The sequence below is a fragment of the Chaetodon trifascialis genome, chromosome 17 (genome assembly GCF_039877785.1).
Source record: "Chaetodon trifascialis isolate fChaTrf1 chromosome 17, fChaTrf1.hap1, whole genome shotgun sequence".
NCBI classification, from domain to species: Eukaryota; Metazoa; Chordata; class Actinopteri; order Chaetodontiformes; family Chaetodontidae; genus Chaetodon; species Chaetodon trifascialis.
In genome coordinates this window covers 16,847,826-16,860,886 of record NC_092072.1, presented here as the reverse complement: position 1 = coordinate 16,860,886, position 13,061 = coordinate 16,847,826, and the positions used below count along the sequence as shown (strand labels likewise).

The 13,061-nt window shown below is 43.5% G+C and overlaps 2 protein-coding genes across 3 annotated transcripts in view; one reads left to right on the top strand and one right to left on the bottom strand.

The window, feature by feature from the left end:
- Positions 1–3,921, top strand: part of LOC139345401 (glutathione S-transferase A-like) — a 29,901-nt gene extending 25,980 nt beyond the window's left edge. Inside the window, exon 6 of one of the 2 annotated variants that reach the window (XM_070983949.1) lies at positions 3,635–3,921. In XM_070983949.1, the coding sequence (XP_070840050.1) occupies positions 3,635–3,764 (130 nt within the window). In that variant the 3' untranslated portion in view covers positions 3,765–3,921. The remainder of the gene's footprint in view (positions 1–3,634) is intronic. The other variant, XM_070983947.1, reaches the window with a different exon arrangement.
- Positions 1–13,061, bottom strand: part of heyl (hes related family bHLH transcription factor with YRPW motif like) — a 74,046-nt gene that overhangs the window by 22,394 nt on the left and 38,591 nt on the right. The window lies entirely within an intron of this gene.

Sequence of the window (13,061 nt, the reverse complement as noted above, 5' to 3'; positions counted from 1 at the left end):
CATCTTCAGCTGCAGTCAGGTGTAGTAGTTCACTCTGAAACCATGGCCAAGGACATGACTCTGCTGTGGGCCTCCGGTTCTCCTTTCTCCTGGAGGGTGATGATCGCTCTGGAGGAGAAGAACCTGAAGGGCTACAACCAGAAAATGCTCTCCTTTGAGAAAAAAGAGCAAAAGTCGAAGGAAGTCATGGACATGAATCCCAGGGGACAGGTGAGAGAATCTGGAAATAATACAAGTCCATTCACAGTGTCAGCCTGCTTTTTCATGACATGCACACATTTTTATTCATTGTAATACTAAGTTTTTATTCCACTCTATCTTTCTTAAAGCTGCCTACCTTCAAACATGGAGACATGATCGTGAATGAGTCCCTCGCTATCTGCTTTTACCTGGAGGTGGGAACTTTGCGAAGCTGCTGAACTCGGCCTCTTTCTGCCATATTTCACCAGGGAGTTAATAATTAGTAGGGCTCATTGTACTCTGTATGTGTAACAATGCCTCGATGCCAAACAGACACGGCACACTGCAGAGGACAGGGAACCAGAGCTCCATGCAGCTGTTGATAACAGTTGCTCTTTTTATGTCTCCAACAACAGAGCCAGTTCAAGTCCCAGGGAAACAAGCTGATCCCTGACGACCCTGCTGAGCAATCACTGATGTACCAGCGCCTTTTTGAGAGTTTCACACTCATTCAGAAAATGGGTATGTTAACCCAGACATGCAAAGCTGAGGTTGTTGCAATACAACTGTGTTTGTTGGCCCTGTAAATCCTGCATATTAATAATCCGAATAAATAATCATCACATTTGAGCCACTTGCATTTAGTTATTAAAGCCTCACCAGGCTACAAAAGCTTTTTCTCACAAAGGCCTTTTGGGACTTTGAACTACATCACTCTTGGCAGCATCACACACCAAACTGCCAACAGGTTGTGATGATAAAAAGGTGTAGCCTGCAAGTCACGAGACAGTCCTTCAGGGTGCGATAAGAAGAGAGCGGCACTGCAAGTTAATTCCAATCAACTCATGCATTATTAGAAATATATTTCTCAGAGTGATCACAGTATTTTCCAAGTTGGCAACTTCAAACGATATTTGAGCCACTTGTACTGTTTTCACTGATGTTCCATATTACTTCAATGACTGACCCCACCCTCAACTGCTCAGGAAATGAAAGCAATTGATTTTACAATGTTTAGGTAGATTTATTATCTCTCATAGCTCCCATACCTTTGAGAATCACCACTGAAAGCTTGTTTTGACATTTTTCAGTGGATTATCAGCACTCGAGGGTCCCAGAGGAAGAGAGACATGAGTCTGCTCTGAAGAGGAACAAAGAGGCTGCGATTGCTGAGCTCAAGCTGTGGGAGGGATACCTGGACAAGGTAAACCTGAAGATAACACCTGAAATCATATACCTCTAGTTCTGCTGCAGATACATTAAAAACAACAAAGGCTGAGATTCACAAGAGAACATAAAAATAAAGACATGTGCAGTGACATGATATATACCTGACTCATAAAAAGTGAGGGATATTTGGCTTTCGGGTGAAATTTATGGAAAGTGTAAAAAGTTCATGCTACAGTGATATTGTATCATGGAAGTAGGGCATTTCAGTAGAAGCATGTAATGGTGATTTCCTCATCTCAAACAATTTATTGAAGCAAAAGCCAACAACAGTGGTGGGTATACCACAACAAAAAATGTCAATATCTCAATAACTTGTCATATGCCCTTGAGCATCAATTACAGCTTGACAACGACGTCCCATGCTGTTCACATGTTGACTTAATGTCTGCTGAGGTATGGCATCCCACTCTTCTTGAAGGGCGGCCCTCTGGTCATTGAGGTTCTGGGGTACAGAGTTACGTGCCTCTACACAACGACTCCCGTAGGTTTTCTGTGGGATTCAGGTCTGGGGAAAGTGCAGGCTACTCCATTTGGTGTACCCCAGTCTCCAGCAGCTGTTCCCTAATGATGCGACCTCGATGAGCTGGAACATGGTTGTCCATGAAGTTGAAGTTAGGTCTGTGTTGTTCATGCAGGGGCACAATGACTGGATTAATGATGTTATTCAGGTAGTATGGGCTTGTCACTGTACCATTCACAAAGTGTAGGGCAGTTCTGTATTGACTAGACACACCTGCCCGCACTGTAACACCACCACCAAAGGGTCGTCTGGTGACAACAGTGGCTGATGCATTATACTCTCCTTGACATCTCCAACATCGTTGGCGGCCATCATATGTGCTCAACGTGAATCAACTTTCATCAGAGAACAGCACTGAGGCCCACTGGTCCCTCATGCTGCGTAAATGCTCCCTGGCCCATGCAAGACGATGATACCTATGCCTGGCGGTGTGGTCAGGTACCCTTACAGGTCGTCAGGTAGTATGCAGACCACGCTGATGTAAACAGTTTTGAATGGTCTGATGTGACACTTGTGTGCATCTCACCTCCCTTAAATGTGCCTGGAGTTGAGTGCCATTCATCATCCGGTTCTGCAGGGCACCGCTCACAATGAAGTGGTCATCAGTGTGGGATGTGACCAAAGGATGTCCGCAGTACCAATTTCACCTGAAAGCCAAATATATATATATATATATATATGCTACAATATGGAGTAATAAATAGAATTGAATAATAATAGAATAAAAAAGAGTGGAGAAACAGGGAGGGTGTATGGATGTGCTGGTTCAACCTGCTGTCTGCTTTCTGAGCAGTACCAAGCTACAACAAGCAGCTGGTTAGTTTAACTCACACTACAAACACTACAAACACGGGGATATATCTTGCCTGGCTCTGTCCGAAGGTAAAAAATGTTATTATATTTTTCAAATCCTTATCAAAAAAGAAAACAAACAAACAAACAAGCAATAACCACTGCAGTTTGTGGTCTTACCTGATGTAATGTGCTGGACTAACCAGGAAGTCACTGCGTCTGGCCAGGAAATAGTACAACACATAATCACCAGTAACACAACAACTTTTTTATAAACATAATGTTTGTGATTAAAAAAAAAAGAGAGAAGAGAGAAATAACACGTTAATTAAATACATTAGTGATTCTTAGAAGTACTGGTTGGCACATTTTGTTAGCAGTGGACAAAGCCAGGCTACCTGTTTTCAGTCTTTGTGCTAAGCTAAGCTAACTGGCTGTTTACAGAGGCTTCATATTTAATGGACAGATACCAGAGTGATCTTCTCATGTAGCTCTCTGCTAGAAAGTAAATGATTTCTTTAAAGGCACATGCAAACATAATGTATTTTAGTTTGCTCAGCTACTGTATAGCCATCCATCGCAGCTATGATTTATGCAAATTGTGATTGTAATGTCAGAAAGTAGCAAATGAAAGCAGCTCTGTTCAGTGGCTGACATGACAGTCTTGGCTGTCAGATCTGCTCACCAGCACATGCTCTGGCCTTTAACTTTCTTGTTCTGTCCTCCAGGCACCCTGTTGCATGGCAGGAAAGACCTTTACACTGGCTGATGTGGCTGTTTTTCCGAGCATTGCTTATCTCTTCTATTTTGGGTATGTGACCTCATTGACTGAAACTGACTTTCTGCTGCATGAGAGAATGAATGCATGGATTACAAATGCCAAGTTCACATGAACTTTTCTCCTTTCTGTAGGTTATGTGAGGAGCGTTACCCCAAACTGGCAGCTTACTATAACAGTCTTAAGGACAGACCCAGCATCAAAGCCACCTGGCCTCCCACCTGGCTGGAAAGTCCGGGAGAAGACACGCTGAAAGACTTTTGAGATGCTGACATGCTGAAATCATTCCTGTTACCACTCCTTGCATTGCACTTCTCCATCTGGCAAAATTTGAAGAAAAATGTATTTGTCTTTACTTTCCAAACTCCGATGACATCACTCTTTTTGTGCTGTAAACAAAATAAATAAAAAATGACTTTCAGCACTTCAGAGCTCTCTTTGAGCCCATGGTTGACTGGGATAGATTGAAGTAGCAGGGATAAATTATATCAAAATATAGCTGTGGGTTTCCATAACAAGATATGTGACCATTTCCATCACAACTCTCTCACTACAAGTTTGAAATCAGGACTTGTTATTTTCGAATAACCGTCGAGGTGAAAACCTTTCTGCAAAGAGACACCTTTAGATCAGAGTCTTGGTTCAGGGTGAAGTTTATTATCAGTCAGTGAGTCCCTCACCCTGGGATCAAAGCAAATGAAACCATAATCAGTGCAGATGAGTAAAACATATTAATGATAAGAGCTTTATTAGATCATGTTCGATTCAACTTGATTTTTGTTGTCATTTGTTGTCAAGTGCTCGTTGATCAAGCAATGATGATACATTTTATTTTTGCTATTTATAAAATAATAAAACAATAAAAAACCGAGATAAGACAGATAAAATGACACAGCGGCCACATGACCTGAGCAAGTAAAACAAATAAAATGAACTGAATGGTAACTAACATTGTAAATATAATATAATATATAAATGACGAGCTTGAATGCAGTTTCTTCAAATGTTCAAATGTTTGATTAGCTGCTAATGACACACGATCCCCAAAAACATGCTGAGAAGTTTACATGTTGAGCTTCGTCATAAAACCAGCAGGCATCTCACAGCACATCATTACACTCAAACACACACCGTATGCTGTGGCTGTGGTTTTGGCTCTTGTTAAGACCCTCTGGAGCAACACGGTGCCGTGATGTTAAAGAGCAAAAATGGCGTTTATCGTTTAATGAATCAACGCACAAAAAAAAAAAAAAAAAAAAAGGCAACAAAACAAAAACCACAAGCAAGGAATGACAAAGGGAGAGGGCGGCAGGAGGCGGCAAATCATAAAACAAACAAAAACCAGCTACGCCTATCCCCAAATCCACCGCAAACCTAACTACCATCCAAAGAAAAACAAAAGAAGAAATTTACCTATCTACATTATTTCCTACCTCAACAAAAATACACAGGAACAGCCACCCATAAACCTAATGTGCCTGTGGTGTGGTGCACGGTGATGTGTGAAAAACTAAATAAACCCACCATAGCCCAGCTCCCCAAACCTAGTGCCTCAGTGCAAGTAACCGAACCGAGCTAACTAGTCGACCTAAAAATAAACTTGGATCTACAAAGGACTCACGAGCAATAACAATCTTAACACTGTCAAAGAGGCACAACAGCCGCACCGGGCAGCGACGGCAAACACTTTTTATCATGTGCGCTAGTGCCCGGATTGGAGAGGGCGCTGATGAATGGAGGGAGGAGAGACCAGGTGGAACCACGGCATTGGTCGGTACACTCATCGAGGGGACGGGTCCCGGACAGTCGGGAGGCATCTCCGCATCAGCAGCCGCCGCGAAAGGGAATCTCCGATGACGTCACGGTTCCCACGCTACTGAACTGGAGATGCTCATGAATGAATTAAACGGTAATAGCTCTGATTTTGCCTCTGTGTGTTTCCAGGGCTGGAGCGCGGCAGGGGCGGGGTTGATCTTCTCTCGGGCGAGCGGCGATCTTACACACCTGTCAGTAATCTTCTCTCATTAGGACTCTCCTTCTTAAGCATGCTTCTCCCATACTCTGGTACCAGCTGATCCTTTGCTCATGCGTTTGCGTCTCGCCACGTGTTCTCCAGCGGCCTTGCCCTTGTGCAGCGCTTTCATTATTACCTGTGAGTTAGCGTTACCTGCCTTTGAGCGTTATCCCTGACGGAGATTTTTGTTATTTCCTGTGACTGTCGTTTCTCCAGCACTTGTTGATTCTTGTTTGCCTGCGTGCCTGTTTCCCCTTGTGGAGTTTTTGTTGTTGTTGTTGTTGTTGTGATTCCAGTGACTGTCTAGCTCTCTCCAGCACCACTTTAACTTTAGTCAGCCTTTGTGTTTTTTTTTCTAGTGGAGATTTTTTTTTATCTGTGGCTGTCGAGTTTTCCTCCAGCACCTGTTTCCTTTCATTCCGCCCATGAGCTTTCCCTTTAACGGAGATATGTGTTTTTCTTACCAGAAGCTGTTGAGTGTCCTCCAGCAGAGACTACCATCTTCATTTTGATTTACGCCGCCTGGTTGAAAATATTTCTGTTGCTACTTTCTTAAGTAAACTGTGAGAACTTCTCCCTGCAGTGCAGGGTGTTGTTGGAAAATGCTCTCTGAATAAATAGAGATGGAAAATCTAGGTTATCAGAGAGCAACACAAGTAGCAAATATAGGAAGATATAAGGTAACAAAGAAGTTAAAGACATTTCATTTGTTACCTCTTAGAAATTTAGGATTCCAGTCAATCAGCATGTCAAGAGGGCTTCAGGCTTGTATGGCTGGTGGCACTGCTGTGTGGATGGCAATGCTGCATTCAAAACAAAATGATGCTGGCAACATGACAGGAAATATAACATCCAGTGTTTTTGCAGCTTTTAAATATGCGAGAGCCTTAGCTTCTGCTTCTCCCACTTAAAGTAATAGTATATAATAATATTATAGTAATGGTCAGTCACTGTAGTGAGCTTTGTAACATTCATTCTTCCTCTATTATTTTTCCCAAAATGCTTTGCTCGTTGAAGTTCATCTCAGTCGAGGACATTACCTCTGCCTCAGAGCAGGCTGACAATATAATTCATACTACAACATAACATGATAAGACTTTATTGATCCCACACAGGGGAAATTAAATTTTGACAGCCGGCAAGTATTACAAAGCAAAAACAGTAGGTGGAAGGATCAAGATTAAAAAAAAAAAAAAGTAAAGAAAAGAAACATGAAACAGGTGAATGAAGGATGAGGTTGCTGTTATATTTTTCCTTACTTTCACAAAGTCACATGAAAATACCAAAAACAGCAGTGTCAGTCACTTTGATTCTCAATGCTCTCCTCATCTCCTCCCCTGTCTGTGGTCCTCAGCCATTAGCTCATACTCAACTAATTTGTTGATTCAGTTTTAAATTTTAAAAACAAGATGAACATGAACCTAGATACAGCTATATATTCCGCTTATATACAGAGTGAGCAGGTGGGTCTTCATTGGTGATTGCATTCAGGTGAGTTCAAGGCCCTGTGCGAACTTGAAGCATAATCATATGACTTTTTGTAATTTATTTCAAAGGGGGATGGGCGGGTGGAATCAACTGTGCAACAAGTGGCTTTCCAACAAGTCAGCTCAGTCACTTTATTTTTGGCATCTTGACATTTTAAAGAACTAGTTTAGGACACTTTTCATTCATAATATACCTTCATTTTCATTACAACTATACACAACATATTTACTGCACTGTAACTCTAACAGATGAGATGGACTCGCCATGCATAAATTGCACAGAAACTGACGATGTCAGAGTTACTTTCCTTGCCTTCTTGGCCGCGAACTCAGCAATAAGATCTTTATAATCCAGTTTGGATGCAAGTCCTTTTCAACTGATAGCAGGGCAAACCCGCACAGTCTGTCCTGTGACATGGAGTTGAAAAAAAAAAAAGCAGGATTGCAGGCCAGAGGCCCCTTTGTGGCGCAAGGCCCTGTGGGGTTACACAGTTCGCACAGTCCATGATGACTCTGTGTAGAACGCTCTTGGTTAATGTTTTCCTCCAGCCGGTCAGTTCACAGAGCCAAGAGAATAATTTGTTCTTCTTCTTGTGTCAGAGAAGACCTCCTCCCTGGTTTGTGGTCAGCGGGGTCGGCTCTCTTTTTGGCTCCATGTCCTCTGTTTTAGAGGAGGATGTTCAGTTTATATGAAGCTTCATCTCCAGGTTTGCTGAAGTTCACAGTAGGCTTAAGGTGGTTTACATGATATCTGGGTGGTCAGCACAATTCACGGTTTTGATGTCATGTTTCAGGTCCTGAGAGACGAGGCAGGAGGAGTAGTGGTGGAGTTAAGGTTTTGGAGTATTTCTCTGTTTTTTTAACAAGTGGTTCTGCCCCACCACTACGTTTCATAGATCAGGGTCTTCTGGTGCTGTGGTTTTTTTTAGAAGTTCTTATCCCAAGTGCTAAAGCTGTCAAACTGTGCAAACCAGGAAAGTCTGAAATAGGACAGGATGAAGAAATAGGTGTGTGTGAGCACTTCAGTGTTAGAACAGTGAATGTGTCTCATTTTCACCCTTTTCTCACCAGTGGCGTCGCTAGGGTCTCTTTGGGCTCCAAGCAAGAAATCCCTGGGGCCCCCACCTCATTTAATATTAATATTTAATTAATGTCTTTGATTTCTACTGATACTAAAAATAACGAAACTGTCTGATTCTGATTAAATGACAAACACAAACACAAAACGAGGCACAAACTATTACTGAAAATGTTAAACACCGTAATGACCTTGGGATGCTTCAAACCACAAGCAGCCGTTGCAACAATTATTGCAGATAATTATCTATATGAAGGATTTTACTGTATCTTCACTTGATGTCTGTGGAAGGAACACACAAATATATTTTAAAAATCCATAAAATCTGTCAAGTTGGCTGATCATTTTGACTCTTTTGTTTTTTGTGGGAGAATCCAGATACTACACCAGTCTTTGCTTCAACAGTGGGAGTCCTTGGTATTGTCCAGCTGAATTTTCGTCCCCACCGCTGGCGGGGCGCAGAGTGCATGCCCTGCGCAGTGGTATTTTCGTGCAGCCCCAGATAGCAATCAGACCCCGCATCGGATCCGTTCCGGAGGCTTCATAAGGTCCGGAACGGGTCCACAAAACACATTCGGATCGGAGTCCACTTGCACGGCGGGACGGATCCAGATAGGATGAGGATCCCAGATAGCAATCAGACCCCGCACCGGATCCGTTCCGGAGGCTTCATAAGGTCCGGAACGGATCCACAAAACACTTTCGGATTGGAGTCCACTTCCATGGCGGACAGATCCAGATAGGATGAGGATCCAGTCTTGTCCGATTCAGATCTGATTTTAATCCGTTCATTCAGTCGCTAATTTGCTATGTTTAAAATGTCTCATCTGTCCAAAATTAGTTACATAAATTTAATCCAACATCACACTGACCAAAATCTACATTTTATATAAATAAATTTCATTTTACCACTGTGTACAATGGCAATAAAGCTTCCTTATTCTGATAAAAGCTTTAATACTTGTTATGACCAGTGTATCTTAATTAATCAATATTTGCTTTGATTAACACTTGGAAAAAATAGAAAATAAATTTGAAGCCACTCTATGGTTCTTAAAGAAGTGCAGAAATTCTACTATAGGTGCGTTGCGAGCCACGAGCATGGATGGCCGCGAGTTGGACAACATCCAATCAAATTCGGTTAGCTAGAGTAGAGGGGCGTTCATCCAAAAAAGGTTGAGAACCACTGACTTAAAGCATCGATTTTTTTAGACTTTTTAGTCGTCATGCATTAGTAGTATTAGTATTTTGTTTGCTTGAAAAATAAGTGTCCCCATAAAGCCACCTTTTGTTAGGACCTGGCAGTGTGTCTCTCCCTTTTGTTTCCTTTTCCCCTGTTTCCCCCAGTGTGTTTTGTCTGTCTTTCCAGGACCGTGCAATAAGGCTGCGCCTGCCAGTCAATCTCCACCTGCCTGCCTCCTCTCACGCCTGCAGATCATCAGCTCATCACCACCTAATCAGCAGCTGCATATAACCCAGGCTTTTCCCTCCAGTACTCGTCAGATCGTCTGCTTACTTCCATGGTATTCTGTCCTTCCTCTGCCCGTCGACTGATGCTCTGTGTCTGTCCGGTCCAATCTGACCCGTATTTTTGTCTTCCCTCTTCCAGGAGCCTTTGCCCCGTGGATAAGCCCTCAGCCCAGCCCAGCCTCGGTCGTGAGAGGAGTTGGAGCTTCTAGCAGAGTGTTTGTTTGATATCGCCCTCAGTTTTTCCCGTTCTGGAGGACACCTTTAGTTGGACTTTGCAGAGTGTTTTTGTGCTCTCGCTTTTTGTTTACCCGTTCTTGTGGACACTTTTTGGTTAATAAACCTTCTGTTGAATTTTACCTGCCTTAGTTCTGTGTTCTCTCTCAGCCATCCCTGTGAGTTCGCCTTCATCCTGTCTCAGCGTGTGTACACACATAACACCTTTCTATTTACAGGGAATTTCCAAGGTAATGACACAAGAACGGACAACAGCTGCCAGCGTGTGGTGTTTGTAGAGACTGACAGTGTGTGTGAAGGAAGTCGAATCCCTCAACCAGCTTTATGCTCTTTTCTCTCTGCTGTGACACCAAATGAAGTCGCTTGGCCTTAAACTCTTAAACCACCTTCATATCTCAATCAAACAAAGATTTGAACATTACACCAACATTTCACAATTAAAAATTCATCAACCGACCTACAAACAAACAGACAAACAAACAATTATTTCTGATTATTTTGATTTGATTTTTATTCGTTTATTTTCTTCAATGCAATTCTTGTTAGTTTTGTTGTATTTTTTGGTTATTTTCATCTTTTTTAGCCTGATTCAGTTTAGTAATTATTAGTGCAGCTGATTGTGTTGCTGCGGAAAGTGAAGACATTTCAGTCTCACTCCTTCTGAGCTTCTGGAGCCAGCTGTTTGAAGATTCACCACCACTTCTTCTTCTTCTTCTTTGTCTTGGTGACCTGGCTCTCGATCTTTTCCACTCGCGACCTCATGGAGCTCTCCATCAACTCCCACTGCTGCTCCTTGTCTTGCATGGTCTGCTTGAGGCCAGTGATGGTCTGAAGGAGGAATTCCTTCTCCTTCTTCCAGCCCTGTTGCACAGTCTGCAGAGCAGCCATGAGCCTATTATTCTCATGTTTCTGCGCATCCACTTGAGCCAGACAGGAAGTATTCTGCTGCTCTAAGCGGTGGCGTTCAGCCTTCAGCAGACTCTTTGTGTTTTCCAGAGCTGCTCTGATCTTCTTGACCTCCGTCCTGTGTTTGTCCAGCTGTGCTTGATGGGAAGCCTGGCATCTTACCATGCTCTCCGTTGCCTTTTCGGTCTCTTTTTGTAGAGCTTTCTCCATGTTGCTCACTTTCCTCTGGAGCTTGTGAGCTTCAGCACTCTCAAATATCAGGTCTTTCTGCAGCTGTTCTACTCTTAAGAGAGCCTCAAGCTGTGCAGCGTCTTTGTCTGAAAGCTGCGCCTTCAGACTCCGAGTGCTCGTCTCAAGTTTGTCTTCAGCTGCTGCATGGGACTGCTTTTCTTTAAGGAGCTCCACCTTCAAGGCCTTGATCTGCTTTTCAAGGCTGGCGTTTGCTTCCCTCGTGTGCTCTTCAGCAAGGAGCTCCGCCTTCAAGTACTTGATCTGCTTTTCAAGGCTGGCGTTTGCTTCCCTCGTGTGCTCTTCAGCAAGGAGCTCCGCCTTCAAGGCCTTGATCTGCTTTTCAAGGCTGGCGTTTGCTTCCCTCGTGTGCTCTTCAGCAAGGAGCTCCGCCTTCAAGGCCTTGATCTGCTTTTCAAGGCTGGCGTTTGCTTCCCTCGTGTGCTCTTCAGCAAGGAGCTCCGCCTTCAAGGCCTTGATCTGCTTTTCAAGGCTGGCGCTTGCTTCCCTCGTGTGCTCTTCAGCAAGGAGCTCCGCCTTCGCTGCCTTAAGCTCGTTTTCAAGTTTGTCCTTCACTTCCCCCATGTGCTCCAGTTTGATTGAGATGGCCTTGATCAGCTGATCGAGACCATCAGCCTCAAGCTGTGCAGTGTCTTTCTCTGAAAGCTGCGCCTTCAGACTCCGAGTGCTCGTCTCAAGTTTGTCTTCAGCCGCTGCATGGGACTGCTTTTCGGCAAGGAGCTCCGCCTTCAAGGCCTTGATCTGCTTTTCAAGGCTGGCGTTTGCTTCCCTTGTGTGCTTTTCAGCAAGGAGCTCCGCCTTCAAGGCCTTGATCTGCTTTTCAAGGCTGGCGTTGGCTTCCATCATGTTCTGCAGTTTGAATGAAGGGTCCCTGGCGTCGCCACTCAGCCGATCGATATTTTCTTGATTTTTCATTCCGATGCCTCTCAGCCTCTCGGTTTCCTGGTGTGCAGCGTGGCCACGTGGAGCCGTGGCCTCGGCAAGCTGGACTTTCAGGCTGCTGATCTCCCACTGCATGAGCTCTCTCTCCTGTGTCCAGTTGCCCGCTCCGTTTCCTGGGACGTCATGGAGGAAGGTATCCAGCAAGTCCTCCCGAACGTCAATCAGGACTCTGTTTTCTTCAGGAATTTGGATGAGGGTCGCCTTGCTGTCCTTCAGGTGGACCCTCACCTGTTCTTCCAGGTAGCTGAGATAGAAATCAAGTGGTTGTTCAAGCTTCATTGCCCAGAATTCTTTGTCTTCCAAGTGTGAAGCAGTTGACAGCAGTTGTGTTTCCTCTGAACGCTGTTTTCTCTGAACAGTGTTTTCTCCGAACGGTATTCTCTCACGGGTGTTTTCTCCGAACGGTATTCTCTCACGGGTGTTTTCTCCGAACGGTATTCTCTCACGGGTGTTTTCTCCGAACGGTATTCTCTCACTGGTGTTTTCTCCGAACAGTATTCTCTCACAGGTGTTTTCTCTGCAGTCCTCTCTGAGTGGTCTGTGTCTTCAGTGGTCACTTGTGGTCTTAAGGCAACCTCTGTTGTCTTTGATGATGATGTCATCACAAATTCCTTTGATCTTTGCTCAAAGGAATGAATCTTGATTCGTTCTCCTCCACTCACACACTGCACTTTGATCTTGTTGCTGTGGATACCATTTGTTTACGTTTGAACATAGGAATGGGATGAATGGGACACCAGTAGATGTTATGCACATGTAGGCCAAGCCTACAATTACCAAATATAGGCAAATAAAGTTTCAAACCAGTGACAATGTGTTGTTTTGTTTCAGCAGATGATAATGTAAATAACCCTGGAAGTCATGCCAGTGGTGCAGCTGTGCTGTGAAGATGAGGTATAGTTGAAGCCACTAAAATGTCAATAATGTTTCTTGTTGTCTGGAAATTAACTTAATGCATGACAATTTTCTTTTCTTACAGTATGTTGGTCTTACTGTAGTTACCAACCAAAAGAATGAAATTCATCTGAATGGCAGTAAGAGAATATAAAGTTAAAAACAAAAATTTCCACAACATATCAAGTGCATGTAATTGAAAACTTTTATTGGCCTTTGATTATTGATCACACTTGCAGATAAAGTAGCCTAGTAGGGCCAGTCTTATTCATATTTAGAGAGCACCG